This window comes from Bombina bombina, chromosome 3 (genome assembly GCF_027579735.1).
Source record: "Bombina bombina isolate aBomBom1 chromosome 3, aBomBom1.pri, whole genome shotgun sequence".
Classification (NCBI taxonomy): Eukaryota; Metazoa; Chordata; class Amphibia; order Anura; family Bombinatoridae; genus Bombina; species Bombina bombina.
The window spans coordinates 205,655,466-205,683,420 of NC_069501.1; the positions used below are offsets into that span (position 1 = coordinate 205,655,466).

The 27,955-nt window shown below is 36.3% G+C and overlaps 1 protein-coding gene across 1 annotated transcript in view; it reads right to left on the reverse strand.

The window, feature by feature from the left end:
- Positions 1–18,185, reverse strand: part of TRPV3 (transient receptor potential cation channel subfamily V member 3) — a 41,233-nt gene extending 23,048 nt beyond the window's left edge. The window contains exons 1-3 of the mRNA XM_053706092.1: positions 18,129–18,185; positions 10,928–11,038; positions 924–1,004 (exon numbers count right to left, since the gene is read on the reverse strand). Coding sequence (XP_053562067.1) covers positions 924–1,004; positions 10,928–11,034 — 188 coding nt within the window. The 5' untranslated portion in view covers positions 11,035–11,038; positions 18,129–18,185. The remainder of the gene's footprint in view (positions 1–923; positions 1,005–10,927; positions 11,039–18,128) is intronic.
- Positions 18,186–27,955: the final 9,770 nt, after the last annotated feature.

Consider the following 27,955-nt stretch of genomic DNA (forward strand, 5'->3'; position numbering starts at 1 on the left):
ATTTGTTAAAGGATCAGCAATGCATTATTGGTTAGCCAATGACAAGGGGCATATACTGTATGTGCAGCGACCAATCAGCAGCTGGGTTTTCAACAAAGGATACCAGGAAAATGAAGCTAACATTAGCAAACTGGAGAGTCTTTAAAATTGCATACTCTATCTGAACTTTCAAAGTTTCATATTGATTTTGCTATCCCTTTAAATATATTTTTGAGGAGTAGGAGTGATGGCAGATAAGCAGTTAACAGGAAGTCCAGAGTTAAATAAACTCTAGACATGGCATACATGTAAAAAAAACTTCAAACAATTCTAATTAGTACTCTGTAAGGGAGGTTAATCTGGTCCATGCATTTTATTCTTTTCATATTTAAAGGGACAGTCAAGTCCAAAAAAAACTTTCATGATTTAAATAGGGAATGTAATTTTAAACAACTTTCCAATTTACTTTTATCACCAATTTTGCTTTGTTCTCTTTGTATTCTTAGTTGAAAGCTAAACCTAGGAGGTTCATATGCTAATTTCTTAGACCTTGAAGACTGCCTGTAATCTGAATGCATTTTGACTACTAGAGGGCATTAGTTCATGTGTTTCATATAGATAACATTGAGCTCATGCATGTGAAGTTACCCTGGAGTGAGTACTGATTGGCTAAAATGCAAGTCTGTCAAAAGAACTGGTTATGCAAAACTGGGGAATGGGTAATAAAGGGATTATCTTTCTTTTTAAACAACAAAAAATCTGGTATTGACTGTCCCTTTAACATATCACTCATTGAAGTTTCAAAATTATATCTAACATCTTTCACCCTTTAAAATGCTCCAATGAGACCTTCAAAGTGAAAATCTATGCACTATATATTATATTTTATACTTTAAAAACAGAACCTAAATTATTATTTATTTATTTATTTTAGATTTACTTACCAGGCTTTTATTTTTGAATCCATAGGTGTTGAAAAAACAGGAGCTGATTTACTGGGAACTCCAGGGAAATCAGTGCTGTCACTGTAAAAGAAATAAATATGTTAGCATTGGTCCAGGCAAATCACACGAAGAAAGATGAAAATGGTCCTATAAGAAAGATTTAGGATGTGAATTAGGATTGGAGACAAACAAACTGAATCTGTCTGTGTGAGAACAAAGGTTGTAAGAGAATAAATTGATGAGAACAGGTAGAAATTAGGGCAGGATGTCCCTTATACCAACCTAACCAGTAACCACTGCATTATTATGAAATGGCTATGCGTGTGATTATATATATATTTATAGATGTAATTATAATGTTTGTACTAAGTTGCAAAATATAGCAGATTTATTGACTCAGCTCACTCTCCTAGTTAAAGGGACATTAAACCCTCATTAGTGCATTGGTGTTTGTGAACCTACCTAGATATTCTCTTCAACAAAGTATACCAAAAGAGCAAATTAGATAATAAACGCAAATTGGTAAATTGTTTAAAATTGCATGCTCTATTTGAATGTTTAATTTTGACTTCACTGACCTTTAATTTTAAAGCAATTGTAAAGAACCATTGGGTTAGTGTAGACGTTATCTTTAGTGCAAATTACCACCTATTCTCCATATGTGGGTCATTTTTACTAGTACATCCTGCATATTTGTCTGCACAAGTCTAGAATATTGCTACATTAGGGTATCACATAAAGTATTATGCCCCACGATATATATCATTCAAAATACTTCATATCAAGGGTCTACAAGTTTTAAAAATAAAGATTTTTCTACTATTAGGGTGGTGAACAAGTTATAAAAAATCAACTGGTTTACACAAAAATAAACACTTCTCTATAATTATACTGAACAACACTTTGGTAAGAAATATGCCACAAACCTACACATATGTTAACAAAACAAAAACAAAAACAAAGAACAACAACAAGAAGGATATCCAAAACTGAATAAAAGTGTGGTGCAGGAAAGTGGGGTGCCAACTCTGCCATGTTTTCCTGAACTCTTATGAGTTACACATGCTGCAGGGTGTGCAGAGGGAAACATGCATTGTGCTGCTGGACAGCACAAAATAGTGACACTGGGCAGCGCTATTCATGTCCCTCCCTGCACACCCTGCAGCATGTGTAACTAATAAATGTCCAGGAAAAACCCTAGAAGGGGGGGGGGGGGTTCAATAAGAGGGTTTTTTATGCTTTTTTTGCCTTTTTCTTAAATACCAATGTATTTATCAATTGCACATGCATGTAAAGGTGCACATGTAAGGCTCTGGTTGGAAGTTTTGCTCCCTACAAAATCTGTGGAGCCTACTTAACAATTAGTGTTGGAGTAAACAATGAGATTAGCACTGAATGACAGGATGGGTGCTGATCTTGGCATAAAAAGCTGCTTTGTAGCAGTTTACTTACTGCAATCTGTTTGGGCTATTTATAACATTTAAATATACTGCCATTTCCTTATGTTTGATCTGCCTAAATAATTTTTATTCGGTGTCCACCCTGGTTGATACTAACTATGTAAATGCAGAACTATAATTAGATGAGCTTTTATATAATGGGGTTATTTTACTGTCATGCGTATAATTATCAGATTGAGCAATGTTAAAGTCAAACTTCAGATGAAATCTAATCCTTGGTTGTCAGACTACTTTGGTATCTTTCCTGTTATAACCTCACCACAATTCATTGTATTGGTCTCATAATACAATTTTATAAACTTTTTCTATAAATAATGTCTATATTACACATTTAAATCTACATTTAAAGTATATAAGTAACATATAACTTTATTTATGCACACACCTTTGTAAGCAAAACTGTGCTAGTGATATACAAGTGGAGCGCTAAATATCGCTTGCAAGCAAGCAATATTAGTGCTCCATCTTGTAATACCAGCACACCATAATGTGCATTGGTTTTACAAGTAAATTGCAATTCGAACATGAGCTCGCATTCGCAATGCTAGGAAGCATTGCAAAAATGAGAGTGCGCTTCCATAGGCTCCTATGGGAGCCTCGTACTGATGCCGTTACAGACAGCATCAGAACGTCGCTCAGTAATTAGCGAAGCGAGGGGCAGCATTTTTAAATATATATGTATATAATCATATACATATATATTTACATTGCAGTCTATGGGAACACACAGTTTTTTGTTTTATTAAAAACTACAATGCCTTTTATTTTGAGGGCATTTGGGAAACTTTTAGGAAATTAACCAGTGATCTAATCTCTGGTTAATTTTATAAGGGCTAATTGCTACCATGAGCTTGTAATGGCTGGTTAATTATTGTGTTCCCGCAAATGGGCACATTTGCCTGTTTGCGGGAGCGCAATAATATTGTGCTCCACTTGTAATCTATCCCTTTGTTCCTACTATTTACCAAAAAGAGCAGTTTATTAAAATGTTTAAATGAATTAGTGTATTTCATTTGGTTATATATATATATATTGCCATTTCAGCATTAGACTTCAGACATAAAGGGACAGTAACACTACACTAAATACAGTTCTTGCACCTCCCTCTAATTGCGGGTGTCACCATGTTGGAACCTAGGTTACACTGCAGGTATCTGAAGGAGAATTGCTGCACATGTGCAAACAGGTCAGCAGTGGAATGTAGTGATAGCTAAATTTCATCTTCATTGCACCCATGACTAGAGGGAGACATGTAATAACCTTAGTACTAGGCTTATAATATGTATTTAGTGTATAATGCCCCTTTATACTTCAGACTTAAATTAAGGCAAATTAATTCTTATGCATATTTGTATGAGAAAGGTAAGTCAGCCTTTAAAGGGACATTTACAGTATATATCATCAATTAAATAGTACATTAGAAAAGAAAGACATACAAAACAAGGCTTGATCAGAATCTATCATTTGTTAATTATCTGCAGATGAGCCCTTTTCTATCTCAATTTGATCATAATCAGACATTTTCCTTGTTTCAGGAGCACTTTTTTTCATTATCAGTTTGGTGAAAAAGTTCTGTTTGGCTGATCACAATCCAAATTTTTGATACTTAAGGATACATTTACAGAGGCATTTTTTACTTAAATAGTGAAATTAATAACCATATAATCCACATGCCCACAACGCCAATGCTGCTCCTCTTTGCTTTTTTTTAAAAAAAGAAAAACAAAAATATCTATGATTTTGGAACACAAAAGGTTAAATGGCGCCACCTATTAGCATCACAACACACTATTAAAAGGGATTAATCAACATGCAGGTCTTTCAACTTGTGATGTAAACCCTTGAAATCACTATTTTGTTTGAACCCCTTAAGTGCTAATGACAGCTCAGAGCTGTCGCTAGCACTCACCCACCTTTAGAGCAATCTGGGGGCTCCCATCGACTCCCACCTTGGCGATCGGGCCTGTATAGTGACAGGCATCGCTGGGGCTTCCCGTTACGTGCGTTGACGTTTATTTAAAATTTACAATACAAAATATAGGGAAAGGGGCATGCTGCTTAGAAGCCTGTATCTCAGGCATCTAAGCAGCTACAGACCCCCAAGACCCACCGTTGGAAAGATAATCGCCTAACCATTCCAACTGTATAAGACTTGGGGATCTGGGGGGGGGGGGAGTTTTTTTAAATAGTAAAAAACAGAAAAAAATTAAATCCAGCTTAGCACTCAAAGGGTTGGGACATGAAACTCAAATTTTTTTCTTTCATGATTCAGAGAGAGCATGCAATTTTAAACAGCTTTCCAATTTACTTCTTTCATCTAATTTGTTTTGCTCTCTTGGTAACCTTTGTTAAAAAGCGTTCCTAGGTAGGCTCAGTAGTTACTGATTGGGGGTGCTCATAGAAGCCTTGTGTTATTGACTTACCCATGTGTATTGCTGTTTCTTTAACAAAGGAAACCAAAAGAATGAAGCAAATTAGATAATAGAAGTAAATTGAAAAGTTGTTTAAATAACAAGTTAAAAGTTTGGGTTTCATGTCCCTTTAAGTCTGCGTATTTGGCTTTTGTATTTTGAAATCAGGAAGTTAAGAATTTTGTGTTATTTTTGGGAGGGAACAGTTTCTAACTTCACGGTAAGTTCCAAGAATTTTAGGATTATGATCACTGGAAAAACATACTGACAATACTGTCCAATTTTCAGAAATCACTAACTGCTGAAAACAAGCACACAATTGTGATCAAACACTAAGGTCTAGATTACGAGTGGTCTCTGCCCACTGAAGAATCTGAGTAACCTCCGTCATGGCTAAGGAACTCTGAGTTCCTCCCTGGTAATTGATGTAAGCCACAGAGGTTATGTTGTCTGACTGAAATCTGATATACTGGGCTGAGGACAAATGAGGCCAAGCCAATAGAGCATTGTAAATGGCCCTCAACTCCAAGATGTTTATGGGAAGAGCAGACTCCTCCCGAGTCCAAAGGCCCTGAGCTTTTAACAAGTTCCAGACTGCTCCCCAACCCAGCAGGCTGGCGTCCGTGGTCACGATCACCCAGGAAGGTCTCCGAAAGCATGTGCCCTGAGACAGATGTTCCTGAGAAATCCACCATGGGAGAGAATCCCTTGATGACTGATCTAACTCTATTCTCTGAGATAGATCCGCATTGTCACCATTCCATTGTCTGAGCATGCACAACTGGAGAGCTCTCAAATGGAATCGAACAAAAAGAATGATGTCCATGGAAGCCACCATCAGACCGATTACCTCCATACATTGAGCCACTGAAGGATGAGCAGCAGCCTGAAGAGAGAGACAAAAGGAAATGATTTGGTTTCCCTGACCTCTGTCAGAAAAAATCTTTATCAATAGAAAATCTATTATGGTCCCTAAGAACACTACTCTTGTAGCAGGGGAAAGGGAGCTTTTTTCCAGATTCACATTCCATCCATGGAAACAAAGAAAAGACAACACTATCTCTGTGTGAGATTTTGCTTGTTGAAAAGATGGCACCTGAACCAATATGTTGTCCATGTAGGGTGCCACAGCAATTCTGCGATAATGGATACCTGCAAAAAGAGCCCCCAGAACCTTTGAAAAAATTCTGGGAGCTGTGTCTAGACCAAATGAAAGGGCCACAAACTGGAAATGTTTGTCCAGCAAGGCAAATCTCAGAAATCTGTAATGGTCCCTGTGAATAGCAACATGAAGATATGCATCCTTTAGGTCTATGGTTGTCATGAACTGACCCTCTTGTACTAAGTAGAATGGAGCGTATAGTCTCCATCTTAAAGGATGGAACTTTGAGTCACATGTTTAGACATTTCAAGTCCAGAATGGGACTGAAATTTCCCTCTTTTTTGGGAACCACAAATAGGTTGGAGTAGAACCTGAGACCCTGTTCCTGCACTGGAACTGGAATTATCACTTCCAGGGAGGAAAGATGTTGTATACATTTCAAGAATGCCTCTCTCTTTATCTGATCTGCAGATAACCTTGAGAGAAGAAATCTGCCTCTGGGAGGAAAAGTCTTGAACTCCAATTTGTAACCCTAGAATACAATGTCCACAGATCAGGGATCTGGGACATCTCGTATCAACGCTTGAGAGAACTGAGAAAGTCTGCCCCCCACCTGATCCGATCCCGGATCAAGGGCAAACCCTTCATGCTGATTTGGAATCAGCTGCGGGTTTCTTTGATTGTTTCCCCTTGTTCCAAGACTAATTGGGTTTCCAAGAAGACTTGGATTGATTCTGCATAGAAGAAGAAGGGAAAGGATTTCCTCTGAAGTTACAAAAGGAACGAAAATTACTCTGACGTCCTTTAGGCCTATTCTTCTTATCTTGAGGTAGAAAAGACCCTTTTCCATCCGTAATATCAGAGATAATTTCTGCCAAACCGAGTCCAAATAAGGTTTTGCCCTTGTAAGGAATTGCCAGAAGCTTGACTTTAGAGGAAACAGACCAGGATTTCAACCATAACGTCCTGCAGGCTAGGACAGCAAAATTAGAAGTTTTAGCTCCTAGTCTAATAACCTGTAAAAAGGCATCTGCAATAAAGGAATTGGCCAACTTAAGAGCTTTAATCCTATCTTGAATTTCATCCATGGAAGTCTCTACTTAAAGAGAATCAGACAAGGTTTCGAACCAATAAGATGCTGCACTAGTCACAGTGGCAATACACACTGGCATGTTGCCATTGGAGACCTTGATGAACATTTTTTTTTTAAATAAGCCTCTAGCTTCTTGTCCATTGGATCCTTAAAAAAGCAGCTAAACTCAATAGGAATAATGGTTCTCTTAGCCAGAGTGGAAATGGTCCCTTCAACTTTGGGTACAGTATACCATGGGGCCTATTTACTATGGTGCAAGCAGACATGATCCAATATAGTGGATCATGTCCGCTGAACATCGATAAATGCCGACAGCATACGCTGTCGGCATTTATCATTGCACCAGCAGTTCTTCTGAACTGCTGGTGTAATACCGCCCCCTGCAGATTCGCAGCCAATCGGACGCTAGCAGGGGGTGTCAATCAACCCGATCGTATTCAATCGGGTTGATTTCTGTCGACGGCCTCAGAGCAGGCAGGCAAGTTATGGAGCAGTGTTCTTTAGACCAAGGGGCATAAAGGGTATTTAATGGAGTCCTTGACCGGAAACATTTTCTTAAAAATGGGAAATGGGGAAAAAAAGACACCCCTGGTTTCTCCCATTTCTGTGAGATAATCTCCCTAGCACGGTCTAGCACAGGAAAAACCTCCGAAGTGGAAGGTTCATCAAAGAAACTATTAAGTTTGCTAGATTTCAAAGGAGTGACAATGACAGGGGTATTAGAGTCTACTTAGCAGTATCTAAAGTAGCTAAAACTTCCTTTAACAATACACAAAGGTGTTCAAGCTTAAATCTGAAGGATACCACCTCAGTCTCAGAAGAAAGAATTATACTGTCCGAATCTGAGATTTCCCCCTCAGAAAGTCCCAATTTATCTTTTTCATCAGACTTATGAGAAAGGGCAACTTGGGAAGCAGAACTGAGGACAAGCACCATACTTTCTGAATTTCTAGATTTCCTTTTGCATTTTCCCTGTAATCTGGGAATGGCAGCTAATGCTGCAGATACCGCTGAAGATACCTGGGCAGCAATTTCTGCTTTTAAATAAACTCCACTAGGAGTTATAGAGGAACCACAGTGCATGTGACACCATTGAGGCTTAGGACGTAGCAAGAGAAAGCTGAGGTATTATTTTAACAGCATCATCCTGAGAGACATTAGGCTCAAAATGTTTACCTTTTACCTTGACACATGAAGAACAAAATTGCATAGGAGCTGCAATTTGTGCATCTAAACATAATAAGCATGAATTCATGAGAGCAGGCTCTTGCTCCATATCAGACATGTTGTGAAACAGTAAATAAACTTGTACAGATGTTTAAAATATTTTATAATTCAATTAAAATAAGCCAAGGAAAAAATACACTTTAAATGTTATCCCAAATTAGGATCGATGCCCAGCTAAAATTATGTGAGAAAATATAAGAAAAAACATTTAATAAACATCAAATAAACTTCTGAAAATACCCCTCAGGCAACGCCACACCTCAATTACTGAGGTGCCTTATCGCTACCAATTAAGACCGGATCATCCAGAAATGGAGAAAAACAACTTTTTCCTCAGAAACGTTATGAAGTAAAGCCGGTCATGTGACCGCAACTGCCAAGCTCAAATTACTGCTGCAACACAGAGAGGCACTAAAAATAGCTTCCTGGTACACTGAGTACCAGAAATATCAGTTTTTGCAAACTGGACATTTTAAAATGTTGCATCGTTTTATTTTAAAGCAAAGGGGAAATGAATAAGCTGCTGAAATAGAAAATTCAGCCTTACTTTTAGTTTAAACTTGTATTATTTTATCAAGTAAATATTTGTCAGAAAATAAAGCCTAATAAAAACATGTTACCCTTTCTTTTTAAAAGAGTTTAAATGTTAGTTTCACACATGCTACAGTGCCTGCTTTATGCCCCAGTGTAACCCAAACAACAGGATTATCTATATCCTAATAAAAAAGCAGTGTCTTATAATTTGTTAAGTGCATGGTCTCCCTAACTGGGAGAAAAAGCACTTAGCTGCTCCGCTGTCCAGCATGTAGACAGTAACAAGGTATGATAAGACACAGTTCTTCACAGAGACCTTTGAAAAAGAAAGAACAGAGTAGCCAACTCTGGTTTTCTAAACTATGACAGCAATTGTTAAAAAAAAAACAGTAAGTACCTCTTTACAAGTTCCTAACTGCTTTAAAGCCACCATTACCCAACTGCAAGGAATGACATAGAATACGGCTATACCTCAAAACTTGCTTGTAGAAGAAATCAAAATATTTCTTCAGACACCTAAACTTCACCTCCTCCATGCACCGAAGGCAAAGAGAATGACTGGGGGTTGTGGGTAAGGGAGTGATACTTAGCAGTTTAACGGTGGTGCTCTTGGCCTCCTCCTGCTGGCCAGGAGTGATATTCCCAACAGTAATTACTCAAGCCGTGGACTCACCATATCTTAGGAAAGAAAACATACTGACAATACTGTCCAATTTTCAGAAATCACTATATGCTGAAAATAAGCACAACATTGTGATCAAACACTAAGGTCTAGATTATGTTTGCTGGTATTACAAGTTAAGCGCAATGAATATGTTTTAATGCATTAGCTTTATTAATAAAGCCCTCTTGCTTACATATGTTTTTAACCCCTGCAAATGGATTAAACACATAGTTAAAGTTAGCTTCAGAGCAAGTTAGCTTCATAGCAGCAATGCCCTACTGGAATTTAGTTGAAAACATCAATGACTAAAGGCATGTGTGTGTATGCAACCAATCGCCAGATTACTGCAAGTAGTGTGTAGCTGCTCCTGAGCCTACCTAAATATTATTTTCAACAAAGGATACCAAGAGTACAAAGTAAGTTTGATAACAGAAGTGAAAGGAAATGCCTCTTAAGGTCTCATGACCTTAAGAACAGAATGAAAATGTAATTTTTTACTTTTGTGTCCCTTAACATTAAGGGGTTGATCACAATCAATCGGCAATATGCTCCCAAAAAGACTTTTGGATATCTGACTGAATTGTTGATTAAGTTTCTTGAGTGATCACAATGCAATATTGTTTTGTTTTTAAAATCCCACAGCTGCAATCAACTTTTCAAAAGAAAAACTGCTGAAAAAGTGTTTTTGTGTGTTGAGTACTTGACCGATACAATAGCCCATTCACACCTCTTAAGTTAAGGTAACAGTAAAGCTGTAACCTGTTTGTTCACTGTGCACGGTAACTACTCATTTACATATGTGACATTAACCTATTGTAATCCAAATCCATCCTCAACACTAATTAACCATATCAATGCGATAGGCATCTTGGTATTATGAGCATACTTCATTAGTCAGGTCAGGACCCCAACATCTACAAATAATGCGTTTTTCTTGTTCATTTTCATGTTTGATTGCAAGTCACACTCTCACTGTTGTAATTGTCACTAACAGCACTGGTATCTTTCAAATTGTGTTTTAAAAGGGGATCACACAACTGAGACTTTCATAGGAAAATATTGCAATCTGTTTCCACCTGCACCTCTGCTAAAACATCTGAATGCATCTTTTATAGTGTCAGAATGGGCAGATTGTGCACTATTTTTCTATCTCTTCATAGGCATTGGGAATGGATTGCCTAGAGCATTTCATCCCCATAGGAGAAATAGGGCTTTTATTGAGTATCTGGAAACCCGCTTATGAGTGAAAATGCATTATTGAGATTTGCCTCAAATAGCAAAGTTGACTTTTTCGAACAAAAAAAAAAAAAAAAAAATCTGCAGCTAATAGATTCTGATTGAAGCATGTATATTTTCCTCAGAACGCCCCTCATTCATATCTATGAGGTCTGAGAGAAACGTCTCTGTTTTTTTCTAGTGAGCATGGGCATATTTTACACTTACAAACATTTACATTAACCGTAATTCATGTATTGGGCACCTAATGCAGTAATTATTGACAAATATAGATTACCTTTTCTTGACCTGACTTTCTAGAATCTTGTGTGTTCTGGGAGGTGTTCCTGGTGGGACTCTGTCCTTCACCAGGAGCGATACTCCTTCACTTGGAACCTTGATCATCTTTCTGCGTTAAAAAACATAAGGCAGGTTAAAAAAATACAATTTTGCTCAATGGGTTATCTGATTTTACAAAAACATATTTTACAAATATTTCTCCTGTTTTGTTTTGAAATATTTTAAAGGATATGAAACCCAAAAATTTTCATTTGTGATTCAGCCAGAGCACATTTTACTTCTATTATTAAATTTTCTTCGTTCCCATGATGATCTGTATTAAAGAGATATCTAGGTAGGCATCTTTAGCACTGCATAGCAGGAAATAGTGCTGCCATCTGGTGCTCTTGCAAATGAATAGCATTCTTACAAAAGTACTGACAAATAGTGCTCCAGAAATGGGCCGGCTCCTAAGCATACGTCCCTGTTCTTCACCATGATACCAAGAGAACAAAGAATCCTGAAAGGAAATTTTAGGTTTCATATCCCTTTAAATAAATCATTTAACCAATAAAAGACATTTTTTTAATTATCTGTTCATTAATATAAAGCTTATTTGAAGTTTAAACGGATCAGTATGCACATCAAAGCAACTTCTTTACACCAATTCTGAGCCAAGCAACTTTTACCTGCCTGAAAACACGTATTAGCCATATCCATTGTTTATATGTCTGTATGTCTATATGTCTGTATGTCTATATGTCTGTATGTCTATATGTCTGTATGTCTGTATGTCTGTATGTCTATATGTCTGTATGTCTATATGTCTGTATGTCTATATGTCTATATGTCTATATGTCTGTATGTCTGTATGTCTGTATGTCTGTATGTCTATATGTCTGTATGTCTGTATGTCTATATGTCTGTATGTCTATATGTCTGTATGTCTATATGTCTGTATGTCTGTATGTCTGTATGTCTGTATGTCTATATGTCTATATGTCTGTATGTCTGTATGTCTGTATGTCTGTATGTCTATATGTCTGTATGTTTGTATGTCTATATGTCTATATGTCTATATGTCTGTATGTCTGTATGTCTATATGACTGTATGTCTATATGTCTGTATGTCTATATGTCTGTATGTCTGTATGTCTATATGTCTGTATGTCTGTATGTCTGTATGTCTATATGTCTATATGTCTGTTTGTCTGTATGTCTATATGTCTGTATGTCTATATGTCTGTATGTCTGTATGTCTGTATGTCTATATGTCTGTATTTCTATATGTCTGTATGTCTGTATGTCTATATGTCTGTATGTCTGTATGTCTGTATGTCTATATGTCTATATGTCTGTATGTCTGTATGTCTGTATGTCTATATGTCTGTATGTCTGTATGTCTATATGTCTGTATGTCTGTATGTCTGTATGTCTATATGTCTGTATGTCTATATGTCTTTATGTCTGTATGTCTGTATGTCTGTATGTCTATATGTCTGTATGTTTGTATGTCTATATGTCTATATGTCTGTATGTCTGTATGTCTGTATGTCTATATGTCTGTATGTTTGTATGTCTATATGCCTAGATGTCTGTATGTCTATATGACTATATGTCTATATGTCTGTATGTCTATATGTCTGTATGTCTGTATGTCTGTATGTCTATATGTCTATATGTCTGTTTGTCTGTATGTCTATATGTCTGTATGTCTATATGTCTGTATGTCTGTATGTCTGTATGTCTGTATGTCTGTATGTCTGTATGTCTATATGTCTGTATGTCTGTATGTCTATATGTCTGTATGTCTGTTTGTCTGTATGTCTGTATGTCTATATGTCTGTATGTCTGTATGTTTGTATGTCTGTATGTTTGTATGTCTATATGTCTATATGTCTGTATGTCTATATGTCTGTATGCTTGTATGTCTATATGTCTGTATGTCTATATGTCTGTATGTCTGTATGTTTGTATGTCTATATGTCTGTTTGTCTATATGTCTGTATGTCTGTATGTCTATATGTCTATATGTCTGTATGTCTATATGTCTGTATGTCTGTATGTTTGTATGTCTGTATGTCTGTATGTTTGTATGTCTATATTTCTATATGTCTGTATGTCTATATGTCTGTATGTCTGTATGTCTATATGTCTATATGTCTGTATGTCTGTATGTTTGTATGTCTGTATGTCTATATGTCTATATGTCTGTATGTCTGTATGTTTGTATGTCTGTATGTCTGTATGTTTGTATGTCTATATTTCTATATGTCTGTATGTCTATATGTCTATATGTCTGTATGTCTATATGTCTGTATGTCTGTATGTTTGTATGTCTATATGTCTGTATGTCTATATGTCTGTATGTCTGTATGTTTGTATGTCTATATGTCTGTATGTCTATATGTCTGTATGTCTATATGTCTGTATGTCTGTATGTTTGTATGTCTGTATGTCTGTATGTCTGCAAGGTAATGTACATTGATATGCAGCCTCTCTCATATTTTCAGAATTATTAGTATACATATGATGATGGCGTTTAGAGGGAATTAAATATAATCTGGTGAGGGACAATTGTATCCAATTATGGGCTCATTTCCATTGAGCTGCATTTGGGTTTGCGTGAGCTCAAAAACCCAAAAAAATGCCTCGCAAGGCATTATGTTTACCAACAGTTTCCAAAACCACGTTTTCCACCATTACCGGCAGCGAGGGTTTGGCTGCTGAATACAATTACATGTATTATAGGAAGTAATAGAAGCCATTGTTCACCATGTAATATATATGTCTGCAATATAATTATACTGGGAAATGTGGAATATTGTCATTGGGTCCTATAATGGGCAAGAACTATTGTAAATCTGCTATGTAGTATCAACAGTGCATATTATAGGGTAGATTTACCATTGTGTGGACGGACGGACATGATCCGCTGTAGAAATTATGTCCGCCGCACATCGATAAAAATGCAGACAGCATACGCTGTTTGCATTTATCATTGCACAAACAGTTCTGGTGAACCACTTGTGCAATGCCGCCCCCTGCAGATTTGCGGCCAATTGGCCGCTAGCAGGGTTTGTCAATCAACCCGATCGTATGTGATCAGGCTGATTGCTGTATACCGCCTCAGATGCATTGGGGGCAATACGGCCGTTTATAAATCGGCCCTTATAGATTTAAATTGACACCTTGTAATTACATTTCTGTTGTGTTTTGCTATAGAAAAAGCATATCAGTAAGATCTTAAGATTTTTAAAACAAATTAACATCCTTTTTACTGCAATCCACCATTTGCCTAACCCAGACATATTATTTACTGGGTTTTTTTCAGCAGACCCAGCAAATTCAAATTGCACTATATATATATCTTCTCACCAGGTGATTTCTATTACCTGGATATTAAAACATGAATAGGAGCTTTGTTTAAAAGATGGGCTTCTTGGCTTTAAAACATGTGGTCAAGGGGTATTTAGGTCTGTTTGATAGCCTATTATAAGTGCCTTGAGACCCTTATGTTAAATGTGCTTACAATTTATGCCTCCAAGACACACACAACTGCATTTCAAAAGGTGGTTATGGGTGTTTCTAAAACCTAAAGGGACATGATATGTTAAAGTGTTTGAAAGTGATGCAGCATAGCTATAAAAAGCTGACTAGAAAATATCACCTGTAAAATATCTATGTTAAAATTAAGATACTTTACCTCAAAATTTCCTCAGTAGCAACATCCCATTGTTAAGCGACTTTAAGCAACCAATCAGGATGCTAGTCCCAGGACTTGCAAGAGAGTGTACATCTGGCATATGCAGTCACAGTTATGCTACATCACTTTTGAGTGATTTAGCATATGGGTTTTATGTCCCTTTAAAGTGACATGAAACACAATTTTTTTTTAATTTTATGATTCAAACAGAGAATACAATTTTAAAAAAGTTTTCAATTTATTTCTATTATCAAATTTGCTTCATTCTCATATTATTCTTTGTTGAAGAGATATCTAGATAGGTAGGGTGTGCATTTCTGAGGCACTATATGACAGGAAATAGTGCTGCCATCTAGTGGACTTGCTAATGTATAACATTGTTGCAAAGCTGCTGCCATGTAGTGCTGAAGACACGTGCACACTCCTGAACTTTCCTTCCTGTTTTATTAACAAAGGATAACAAAAAACAAAGAAAACTTGATAATAGAAATAAATTTGAAAGTTGTTAAAATATGTACGTTCTATCATTATCATGAGAGAATTTTTTTTTATTTTGGGAGCTCAAATTGAGGGGGTTTTAATACTTACCTCCCATCCATCTCATTTATGTTCCCTGTGACAGCCTGACTTACGGTTTTCTGGGGTCTGGTGATGTTACTGGCATTCCCAGGGGGATGTGGAGCTGAGTGGCCACCATGTAAATGGTAAGTGCAGGGGAGCCATGATCAGATCCCAAAGCAATCCCCCTCCGATGAAGAGCTCCTTATTTTCCCCCCTTCTTCCAAAATTCCCACTCCACATTTCTCTATAACTGTCGATAACTCCATCATTACCCCTACTCCACATGCCCAATGTCTTGGGGTCACACTTGACTCAGAACTTTCTTTCACTCCTCACATTCAGTCCTTGGCTAAAGCCTGCCGCTTCCACCTTAAAAACATCTCTAAAATTAGACATTTCCTTACACAAGACACAACTAAGATTTTAATCCACTCTCTCATCCTTTCCCGCCCTGACTACTGCAACTCCATCCTTTCTGGTCTCCCTAGCTGCCACCAAGCTCCTTTATAATCCCTAATGAATGCCTCTGCCAGGCTCATCTTCCTTACATGTTCACTTGACAATGCTAAAAAATATGCACTTGAAACAAACATTCACATGTGATATTTCGTTAGCAATTGTTTTTGCTGCCATTTTAGATAGTATCCCAATTGGGACAACTTTGCAATCACTGTAAGTCTTTCAGAGTAAAAGGGGCACTAAACAGTAAATAAGTGCTACACATAATGATGTGTTCAAGTCATATTTAGTCTGAATGTAGATGTTATTTCCCAGTTATGCTAGTTGTTTCAGTGTTGAATAAAAAAGTCTAAAGTTTTGTCTACATAAACTAATGGGCGATGCCATGTTGAAACTTAGAGTATCTTTTTTTCCTAAAAAAATCTTTATTGAAATTATTACAAAGTTAACCACCAATGGGAAATTAGCAATCAACATTGATACTTTGCTAATAAATATTTTGCTTATTCTAGGCTCTCTGTTTTTATCTGGGAGTTGACATTTTTGGACTACAACTGGAAACAAACCATATCATGACTCAAACACAAAATTATTTATAGCAAATCACTATTATATGTCACATGAATAACATACCTAGAATTTCCGGAATAAGAAACTGCAATATTTTTAAACAAGTTGATATAACATACTGAGAATTAATATGAATCCATTATAAATAAGGTTTACCATGTAGTTTGCAAACATCTGAATTCATATTTTACAGTGGGAAATTACATAAAATAATGATTGGTATAAATGAACACTACCTTTTTTTTTCAATTAAAGGGCCATCAAACCCCAAAAAAATATTTCATGATTTAGGTAGAACATACAATTTAAACAATTTTCCAGTTTTCTTCTATTATCAAATTTGCTTCATTCTCTTGGTATCATTTGTTGAAGGAGCAGCAAAGCACTACTGGCTTGTAACTGAACACATGGGTGAGCCAATGACAATTGGTATATAAAGTATATGCAGCCACCAATCAGCAGCTAGAACCTAGGTTATTTGCTGCTCCTGAGCTTACCTAGAAAAACCTTTCAGTAAAGGATAACAAGAGAAGGATGCAAATTAAATAATAGAAGTAAATTGGAAAGTTGTTTAAAATGTTATGCTCTGTCTAAATCATAAATGTCTAATTATAACTTTACTGTCCCTTTAAGAACATACATTGTTGTACTGATTTTTTTTAAAATAGAAAACATATAGGTTAGCTACAAATGTATTAAAAAAGTAAAATCTGTTTAAGTTTAAATGAAAACTAACAGGAAGTGTTTGTTTGTGTACAGCTGATAAATTGTTATCTATTGGTCACCGGTTGATAAGGACAGAAAATATTATTTATTAAGTGAGTGAACTTTTCTCACATTTTTCAAAGCACAAAGCACTGCAATACATTTAACACTTTCTTAGAACATTAAACAGTCCAATTGCTTGAAATATATTAGCAGGAACATATTTAGCCTAGGCCAGCTATGCATGTGCCTATGGCAGCAGTGTTTGAAGGGCAACAAATATTAAGGGTTAGTTCTATGGTATGATGTTTTCCCAATCCAAATGTTTTATTTATTCATTTTATTACAAATTACAAAGAGCATGCTGTTCTGCTGAAAACTATGCAAGTCAATTAATGCTGAAAAACCTAAACACCTAATCTATGCCTTTGTTTATGAATTTAAAGCAGACAATAATCTCAGGAAGCTTTTACAATGTCTGTTTGAATATTATAACCATAAAAATAACAAGGGAATAATTACAGCATAGCACATGACTTTAAAGTATTATTATTGATGTTAATTTTGGGCGGATCCTATACAGTCATGTTGAGTTTTAGCAGTTACACATCTGAGCCACAGTTGTCATTCTTCTCTATACAGTCACTCATGCTCAAAATGATTTTTGTTTATGATCAGATGTTATTAGGATAAACATGAAGGCAATGTTTGTCAGGGTACCTGTTTCAAGTCAGTGCCAGAGAATATGTTATATATTGTGTCAATGTCTGTTGTTGGATGCAATAAAGTTCATTCAAAATTCTTAAGGGTATCATCTCATTCAAGGCTAATATTTATCTCTAATTTTATACCTATGATAAATACATTACAATTAATTCCTTTTGTATAACAAAAAGTAGATAATATGATGAAAACTTAAGTTGTAAAATAAATATATATAAAACAACATTTAAACAATGTAAAAAAATAATTAAGCAAAATGTAAAATATAATTAAATTATTTTATTATAAATTACTATTTTTTTTTGGCAATATTTAATAACAACATATACATTTTGTCTTGACTTATGTGTTATAATATCAGCCATCTTAATTTTTCATTCATCTTGAAATAATAAAGTTAAAAAGTAAAATAATTTTATAATGAAAAAATAACACAAATCAATAGAATAATTTTGAGGATAACTGTGCTAAAACAGAACCAAGCAGTTGGACTTACCTAGTGTAGGTGTAAGCCCATACAAGAAAAAATGAATTAATCCTTTTTCAGGCCCAGACAAGCCCGTTGTTTTGAGAATCCCAAATAGTCCAAATAAATAATAGTGGGTATTCCTTATTTTAAAGCCAAGTTGAGGCAAGATGATGGTGAGCTGATCTTGAAGTGATCTGTAATAAATAGATTTTGCAGTGTAACATAAGAGGAGGCACCACCCATTTCAAGTAATTCAAGTTAAGCTCCATCTTCTTTTGAGCATCTTCCTTATGAATTTGTCATGTGTTGGTGAAAGGACGGCATGTATTAATTTAATAGGACTCATCACTTGGATATTTGATTTTCATGTTTATGTTACTATATTAAAATATTAAAAGTATAGGAGCTATGAGTGGATACAAAATGTAGCATTACTGTAGACATGCATCTTTCTATCTATCATTTAAATAATTTAATATAAGGTATTTAGTGCTTCAGTTTGCGTGTTTACTTCGCTAAACGGAAGATTTTTGCATGTGTCAGGTTGCACTCATATTACAAGTTAAAATTTTGCACTTGCAAAAAAATATTGCGATTGCGTTAATTTCTTCTTCCATAGACTTCAATAGAGCACAAAAACTTAAAAAAAACACCTAACACCCATACGCTAACCTGACCACGTATATTGATGAGCGCTAAACCCAACATGAAATATTAATATTTCACATTCCAATATTTTTCACATAGCAGAATATGTTCTTTTTAGTTTTTAATAAATAATTAATTATATATCTGTATCTACCTATACCTCTATGGCCTCTATTTAACAAGGTCTGGCGGACCTGATCCGACAGTGCGGATCAGGTCCGCCAGACCTCGCTGAATACGGAGAGCAATACGCTCTCCGTATTCAGCATTGCACCAGCAGCTCACAAGAGCTGCTGGTGCAATGCCACCCCCTGCAGACTCGCGGCCAATGGGCCGCCAGCAGGGCGGTGTCAATCAACCCGATCGTACTCGATCGGGTTGATTTCTGGCGATGTCTGTCCGCCTGCTCAGAGCAGGGGGACAGGTTATGGAGCAGCGGTCTTTGTGACCGCTGCTTCATAACTGCTGTTTCTGGCGAGTCTGAAGACTCGCCAGAAACACGGGCCGTCAAGCTCCTTTCGGAGCTTGATAGATAGGCCCCTATATATCTATTACTTTAGATATATAGGTATAGATATGTATTTTACATGAACAGTATCAGTTATATATAGAAATATATATTTAATAATAAAAAGTACATTATTTTTTATCAGATAGATTACGAGTTTTGAGCAATATAGGAAAATTAACGACTGCCACAAAAGCGGCGGTATTTAACCTCCCTATAGCACTGCTATAACAGGTTTTATAAAACCCGGCTTGTGCGGGTGATATGGTTGCGTTGAACGCCATACCTCACCCAAATACAAGCATTGTTTTGACGTGCTCGTGCACGATTTCCCCATAGACATCAATGGGGAGAGTCAGCAAAAAAAAAAAGCCTAACACCTGCGATTGCGGAAACAAAAGCTCCGTAATGCAGCCCCATTAATGTCTATGGGGAAAGAAAAAGTTACGTTTAAACCTAACACCCTAACATAAAAACCACGTCTAAGCATCTGCTGCCCCTAACATCGCCGCCACCTACATTACAATTATTAACCCCTAATCTGCCACCCCTGATATCGACGTCACCTACATACAGTTATTAGCTCCTAATCTTCTGCCCCTAACATCGCTACAACCGACATAATGTTATTAACCCCTAATCTGCTGCCCTAACATCGCCGCCACCTAAATAAAACTAACCCCTAATTTGCTGCTCCCGATATCGCCGCCACCTACATTACAGTTATTAACCCCTAATCTGCCACCTCCAATGTCGCCGCCACTGTACTAAAGTTATTAACCCCTAAACCTCTGGCCTCCCACATCGCTAACACTAAATAAATATATTAACCCCTAAACCTAACCCTAACCCTAAGCATAACCCTAATCCTAACATAACCCTAAACCTAGGTCTAACCCTAACCTATATAATTAAAATAAATCTAAATTAAACTTACAATTATTACCTAAATAATCTTATTTAAAACTAAATACTTACCTGTGAAAACAAAAACTAAGCTAGCTACAATATAACTAATAGTTATTTTGTAACTATCTTGGGTTTTATTTTTATTTCAAAGGCAAGTTTGTATTTATTTTAACTAGGTAGACTAGTTAGTAAATTGTTATTAACTATTTACTAACTACCTAGTTAAAATAAATACAAATGTACCTGTAAAATAAAACCTAACCTGTCTTACACTAAAACCTAACATTACAATAAAATAAAATAAATTAATAAAATACAATTATCTAAATTACAAAAAAAAATAAACACTAAATTACACAAAATAAAAAAGGAAATTATCAAAAATAAAAACGAATTACTCCTAATCTAATAGCCCTATCAAAATAAAAAAGCCCACCCAAAATAAAAAAACCCTAGCCTACACTAAACTGTCAATGGCCCTAAAAAGGGCCTTTTGCGGGGCATTGCCCCAAAGAAATCATCTCTTTTACCTGTTAAACCCCCCCAACAGTAAAACCCACCACCCAACCAACCAACCAAACCCCCCAAATAAACCTAAGCTAACCATTGCCCTGAAAAGGTCATTTTGATGGGCATTGCCCTTAAAAGGGCATTTAGCTCTTTTACATTGCCCACACCCTAAGCTAAAAATAAAACCCACCCAATAAATCCTTAAAAAATCCTAATACTAACCCCCGACGATCCACTTACAGTTTTCGAAGACCAGACATCCATCCTCATCCAGGTGGCAGAAGTCTTCATCCAAGCGGGCATAAGTCCTCATCGAAGCCGGCAGACGTCTTCATCGAAGGGACTGAAGTCTTCATCCAGATGGCATCTTCTATCTTCATACATCCGGTGCGGAGCGGGTCCATCTTCAAGACATCCGGCCGGGATCATCCTCTTCTTCTGATCGCTGCTGTAGAATTAAGTTTCCCTTTAAATGACGTCATCCAAGATGGCACCCTTACATTTCGATTGGCTGATAATATCAGCCAATAGGAATTAAAGGTAAAAAATCCTATTGGTGATCCAATCAGCCAATAGGATTAAGCTCACATTCTATTGGCTATTCCAATCAGCCAATAGAATGCAAGCTCAATCCTATTGGCTGATTGCAACAGCCAATAGGATTTTTTCACCTTTAATTCCTATTGGCTGATGGAATTCTATCAGCCAATCGGAATGTAAGGGACGCCATATTGGATGACATCACTTAAATGCCCTTTTAAGGGCAATGCCCATCCGAATGCCCTTTTCAGGGCAATGGTTAGCTTAGGTTTATTTAGATAGGTTTTTATTTGGGGGGTTTGGTTGGGTGGGTGGTGGGTTTTACTGTTGGGGGTGTTTGTATTTTTTTAACAGGTAAAAGAGCTGATTTCTTTGGGGCAATGCCCCACAAAAGGCCCCTTTAAGGGCCATTGGCAGTTTAGTGAAGGCTAGGGGTTTTTTTTATTTTGAGTGGGCTTTTTTATTTTGATAGGGCTATTTTGTGTAATTTAGTGTTTATTTTTTTTGTAATTTAGATAATTGTATTTTATTAATTTAATTTATTTTATTTTATTGTAATGTTAGGTTTTAGTGTAAGGAAGGTTAGGTTTTATTTTACAGGTAACTTTGTATTTATTTTAACTAGGTAGTTAGCAAATAGTTAATAACTATTTACTAACTAGTCTACCTAGTTAAAATAAATACAAACTTACCTGTGAAATAAAATAAAACCTAAGCTAGATACAATATAACTATTAGTTATTTTGTAGCTAGCTTAGGTTTTATTTAATAGGTAAGTGTTTAGTTTTAAATAGGAAATATTTAGGTAATAATTGAAAGTTTTATTTAGATTTATTTTAATTATATTTAAGTTAGGGGGTGTTAGGGTTAGGGTTAGACTTAGGCTTAGGGTTACGTTAGGGTTAGCGTTAGGTTTAGGGGTTAATATATTTATGTAGTGATGTGGGAGGCCAAAGGTTTAGGGGTTAATAGTTTATTTTATTATATTTTGTTGTGGGGGGCTTGCGGTTTAGTGGTTAATAGGTTTATTATAGCGGTGGTGTTGGCGGACGGCAGATTAGGGGTTAACAATATTTAAATAGTGTTTGCGATGCGGGAGCGTGGCAGTTTAGAGGTTAATAGGTTTATTATAGTGGCAACGATGTCGGGGAGCGGCGGAATAGGGGTTAATAAAAAAATGTAAGTGGCGGCGATGTCCGGAGCGGCAGATTAGGGGTTAATATTTTTATTTTAGTGTTTGCGATGCAGGAGGGCCTCGGTTTAGGGGTTAATAGGTAGTTTATGGGTGTTAGTGTACTTTTTAACACTTTAGTTATGAGTTTTATGCTACAGCTTTGTACTACTGACTTTAGATGGCGGTACGGATCACAGCAAAACTTGTAATACGGGTGCTATGAAAGTCCCATTTTAAAAAGGACTTTTTTTAAAAGTGCGGTACTGACGTTGCGTGATGGCCAAATAGGTGTGCGGTACAGCTATGCTGACAAGACTTTTAATAGCGGCGTTAGGGAAAAAGCATCGTTATGAAGCATAACAAAGCTTTTTCACTCATAACGCAAAACTTGTAATCTAACTGTATGTGAAGCACCAAGAAATGTAGTAATGTGCATTTTACGCATCTTGTTTCGAGATTTAGATTTTAATGCGGTTGGGTTAGCACACATGAAAACTTAATAATCTTAAGGAGTGTTATTGAAATATTATATATAAAATATTTTGTTGAGATACCAGCTTTTTAAGTGCAAAATATCGCTACTGCAAAAGCGATACTTACACTCAACTTAGTAATACCAGCGCAAAAAAAGGAGCGCTGGTATTACAAGTTAGGTGCACTGAGAACACGACCTCGAGTTTGCATTGCACAGAAGCTTTGAGCTCCTGAGAGCATGATTTAATATGGGAGCCTCGTTCTCATACCGTCAGACACGGCATGAGAACCTAGAACAGTGAAGGGGGTAAGTCGCACAGCGATGGGCAGCAGATTGTAAATATATATGTATATGAATATATACATATATATTTTTGTGTAAATATGTCAATATATATCAACACATAAATATATATATATATATATATATATATATATATATATATATATATTTACAGGGAACACACAGTTCCCATAGACGGCTACACCCTACACCTGCCAACTTTAAACCCTCATAACTGATTTTTGCAGGGTTTTTTTGTTGTTGTTTTTTTTTAATTATTTAAAAAAAGCTACATTGTTTTTTAATTAAAAAAATGTATTTTTATTTTTGGGGCAATTGGGGGTTATTTTGAAAATTAACCAGATATCTCAAATTTGGTTAATTCTCTGAGTGTTAATTGCTACCGTGAGCTCATGGTAGCAATAACCAGCCACTTGTAATGGCTGGTTATTTATCACACTCCTGTAAGCGGGCCAATTAGCCAGTTTACTGGCTTGCAATAAATTAGCGCTCCACTTGTAATCTAGCCCTTAATAATTACTTCACTGTTCAAAAACTGTTCTTCCAGGGGATGGGCTTGATGCAGTGATACCAGTTTACCCAATCTCAGGTTTTATGCCACTTAGTAGAAGTCTTACATCACAATAGTTGGCGATCTGGAGTTGATTTCTTTGCTTGGAGCATAGTTGTACTACTACACCAATACATCATATTTATAGAAAGTTTTCTACTTACCAAAGTGTTATGTATTGCACCACCGGATTATTACTGATGACAGAAGATTTAAAAAAATTACGGCTAGATTACGAGTTTTGCGTTATGAGGGGCGCGGTGCTAACTTGCACGTTATTGTCACCACTCACTTACCTACAGCGCTGGTATTACAGGTTTTCCTAAACCCCGGGTTATTAGGCAAGAAGTGAGCATAGAGCAAAATTGTGCTCCATACCGCACTCCAATACTAGCGCTGCTTAAGTCAGAGGTGAGCTGGTTGTACGTGCTCGTGCACAATTTCCCCATAGATATCAATGGGGAGAGCCAGCTGAAAAAAAGCCTAACACCTGCAATTAAGCAGCGTAAAGCTCCATAAAGCAACCACATTGATTCCTATGGGGAAACTAAATTTATGTTTACACCTAACACCCTAACATGAACCCCAAGTCTAAACACCCCTAATATTATACTTATTAACCCCTAATCTGCCGCCCCCGAAATCGCCGACACCTACATTATACTTATTAACCCCTAATCTGCTGCCCCCAACATCACCAACACCTACATTATATTTATTAACCCCTAATCTCCCACCCCAATGTTGCTGCAACCTACCTACACTTATTAACCCCTAATCTGCCGCCCCCAACGTCGCCACCACTATAATAAACATATTAACCCCTAAACCGCTGCACTCCCGCATCGCAAACACTAGTTAAATATTAACGCTTAATCTGCCGCCCCTAACATCGCCGTCACCTACCTACATTTATTAACCCCTAATCTGCCGCCCCAACGTTGCCGCCACTATACTAAATTTATTAACCCCTAAACCTAACCCTAACCCTAACACCTCCTAACTTAAATATAATTAAAATAAATCTAAATAAAAATTCCTATCATTACCTAAATAATTCCTATTTAAAACTAAATACATATGTACCTGTAAAATAAACCCTAAGCTAGCTACAATATAACTAATAGTTACATTGTAGCTAGCTTAGGGTTTATTTTTATTTTACAGGCATGTTTGTATTTATTTTAACTAGGTAGACTAGTTAGAAAATAGTTATTAAATATTTACTAACTACCTAGCTAAAATAAATACAAATTTACCTGTAAAATAAAGCCTAACCTTACACTAACACCTAACATTACACAACAATTAAATAAATTACATAAATTAAATACAATTACCTAAATTACAAAAACATACAAACACTAAATTACACAAAATTTAGATTTATTTTAATTATATTTAAGTTAGGGGATGTTAGGGTTAGACTTAGGTTTAGGGGTTAATAACTTTAGTATAGTGGCAGCGACGTTGGGGGAGGCAGATTAGGGGTTAATAGCTATAATGTAGGTTGCGGCGATGTTAGGGGTGGCAGATTAGGGGTTAATAATATTTAACTAGTGTTTGCGAGGCGGGAGTGCAGCGGTTTAAGGGTTAATATGTTTATTATAGTGGCAGCGATGTCGGGAGCGGCAGATTAGGGGTTAATCATTTTATTTTAGTGTTTGCGATGTGGGAGGGCCTTGGTTTAGGGGTTAATAGGCAGTTTATGGGTGTTAGTGTACTTTCTAGCACTTTAGTTATGAGTTTTATGCTACAGCTTTGTAGTGTAAAACTCATAACTACTGACTTTAGCTTGTGTTACAAATCTTGCGGGATAGGCTGTACCGCTCACTTTTTGGCCTCCAAAAAAAAGCTGGTAATACCGGCGCTATGGAAGTCCCATTGAAAAAAAGACTTTACGAAAATTGCGTAAGTTAATTTGCAGTACGGCCAAAAAAGTGTGCGAGACAGCTGTACCTACAAGACTCGTAATAGCAGCGGTAGTGAAAAAGCAGCGTTATGAGCCTTAACGCTGCTTTTTTTCTCATAACGCAAAACTCGTAATCTAGCCGTTAGATGGCTGACGGTGTACAAAGCTACTCAGACAAGCACAAAAGGTCTTTACTGTGTTTCCTGCCACAACACAATGATTCTAAACTGTAAAGTTAATGTTAATAATTCATGCAAATGTACAACGTTGGCAAAGAAAGAACACAATGATACAGTACAAGTGGCTGCAATTTATCAAATTGAGATAAAGTGTAATCTTAACTACCATAGAAGAAAAACCTGTGACAAAGAGCAGTAAAACTTCAAATACAAAGCAAGAAAATTGTTTTGCTTTGCAGATCCAGGATAAAGCACAACAATTTACAATAATTGTACTACTAGTACATCCTATGGTAATCCCAGTGCCCCCTTCTACCTCTTATGCCTAATAATGCCCCCCTCAGTAATCCCATCGCCCACTAGAGGTAAGTTCTGCCCACTTTGGAAAACACTAGATAGAATACTAGATAGAAATGTGATAGAAACAGAAATGTGCTGATTTATGCAGATATGCCTGATTTCTTATAATATCTCCACTTCTCATTAGCTATTGAAGCAGATAATTACGAGAGATGTTGTGTCTATTACATGATGGTGAAGGAGGATTATGTTCTTATATATTATATTAATTATTATGATTTTATTTGAAATAATTTGTATTGATATTTAAACAATACAAAAGAATAAACAAGACCTTCACAGAAGACGTAGCCACTTAATGACAGATAGATCAATGAGACCAATATTAGTAGACAGTAACTAAGATTTCCTAAAGGCATTTAAGACATTTACATTTGTATCTCTATATAGATGGAATTAATTGGTCGATTACTCCTTAAAGGGCCACTAAACCCAAAATCTTTCTTTCATGATTCAGATAGAGAATAGACATTTAAACAACATTACAATTTACTTCCATTATTTATTTTGCTTCATTTTTTAGATATCCTTAGTTGAAGAAAAAGCAATACACATGGTGAGCCAATCACAGGAGGCTTCTATGTGCAGCAACCAATCAGCAGCTAGTGAGCATATCTAGATATGCTTTTCATCAAAGAATATCAAGAGAATAAAACAAATTAGATAATATAAGCAAATTAGAAAGATGTTTAAAATTACATTCTCTTTCTAAATCATAAAAGAAAAAATGTGGGTGGCATGTCCCTTTAAACAACAGCCACCATGCATCTTGTCTGTCAGTTTGTCTGGGGGACCTGAGTGGGGTAAGGAGACCCCCTCATTCCCGTCTTAACCAGAAAAATTATGAAGATCTTGAATACAAAGGGAGTACAGGGAAAAGTTGGGAAAATCTATGGGGGAAGAGAAGAAGATAAGAGGGGAAGATGAAGAAGAGTAAGAAAAGAGTGCCTCCCGAACATGACACACCCAGTGGAATTTTCATCAATAAGGATAATATTATGATTAACCAATGGATGTATAAAGACATATAAGATCTCTGCTGTATTGGGTCTATTGACAATTCAAACAGTATTATATGGAGTCATGTGTGATCCAATAAAACCAGACTTTGTGAAAAGCTTCCTGAGTGTCTTGTAATATTGCTGCCTGTGTGGACATATTGTATATGTGACTAATTTTATGTAAAATTTTGTCCCAGGGGGGAGCCCCTTCCTTCCAGTGACGGGCTATACATATATGTGTAGCTGTACATACAATTTTGATAAATTGGTTAATGTCTTTATTAAACTGCCTTAAGCGTACATTCAATAAGGCTTGGTTCATCAACAACTGAATAGGGCTATCTAATATCCTACATAAAAGGAGTGATAATTTATTCCAGATTAATTTAGAGTAAGAGCAGTCCCACCACATGTGTTTGTATGTGCCTTCGACTTCACAACCCCTGTAACAGAGCTTGGACCCCCGTTTAATGGAATAAAAGGTGATAATTGGAGTGAAATACCATCTGAAAATTGTTTTAAGGCAATTTTCCTGCATGTCGGCACTCAACAGGCCTTTACTCGCATTATATATTAAGTTATTCCAGTTGGAAATATCAATTTCTGTATTGAGGTCTGCCTCCCATTTGAGCTGAAGGCTTGTTTTAGTGATTTGTGTAGAAGATTGAATTAGTTGGTATAATAGTGAAATAGTTTTTCTAGGTCTGGATGAGGAGCTACAAATTATTTCTAAAGCAGTGAATTTGTGACCAGTCAATGAAGGTAGGTATTTATGTATGATGGAG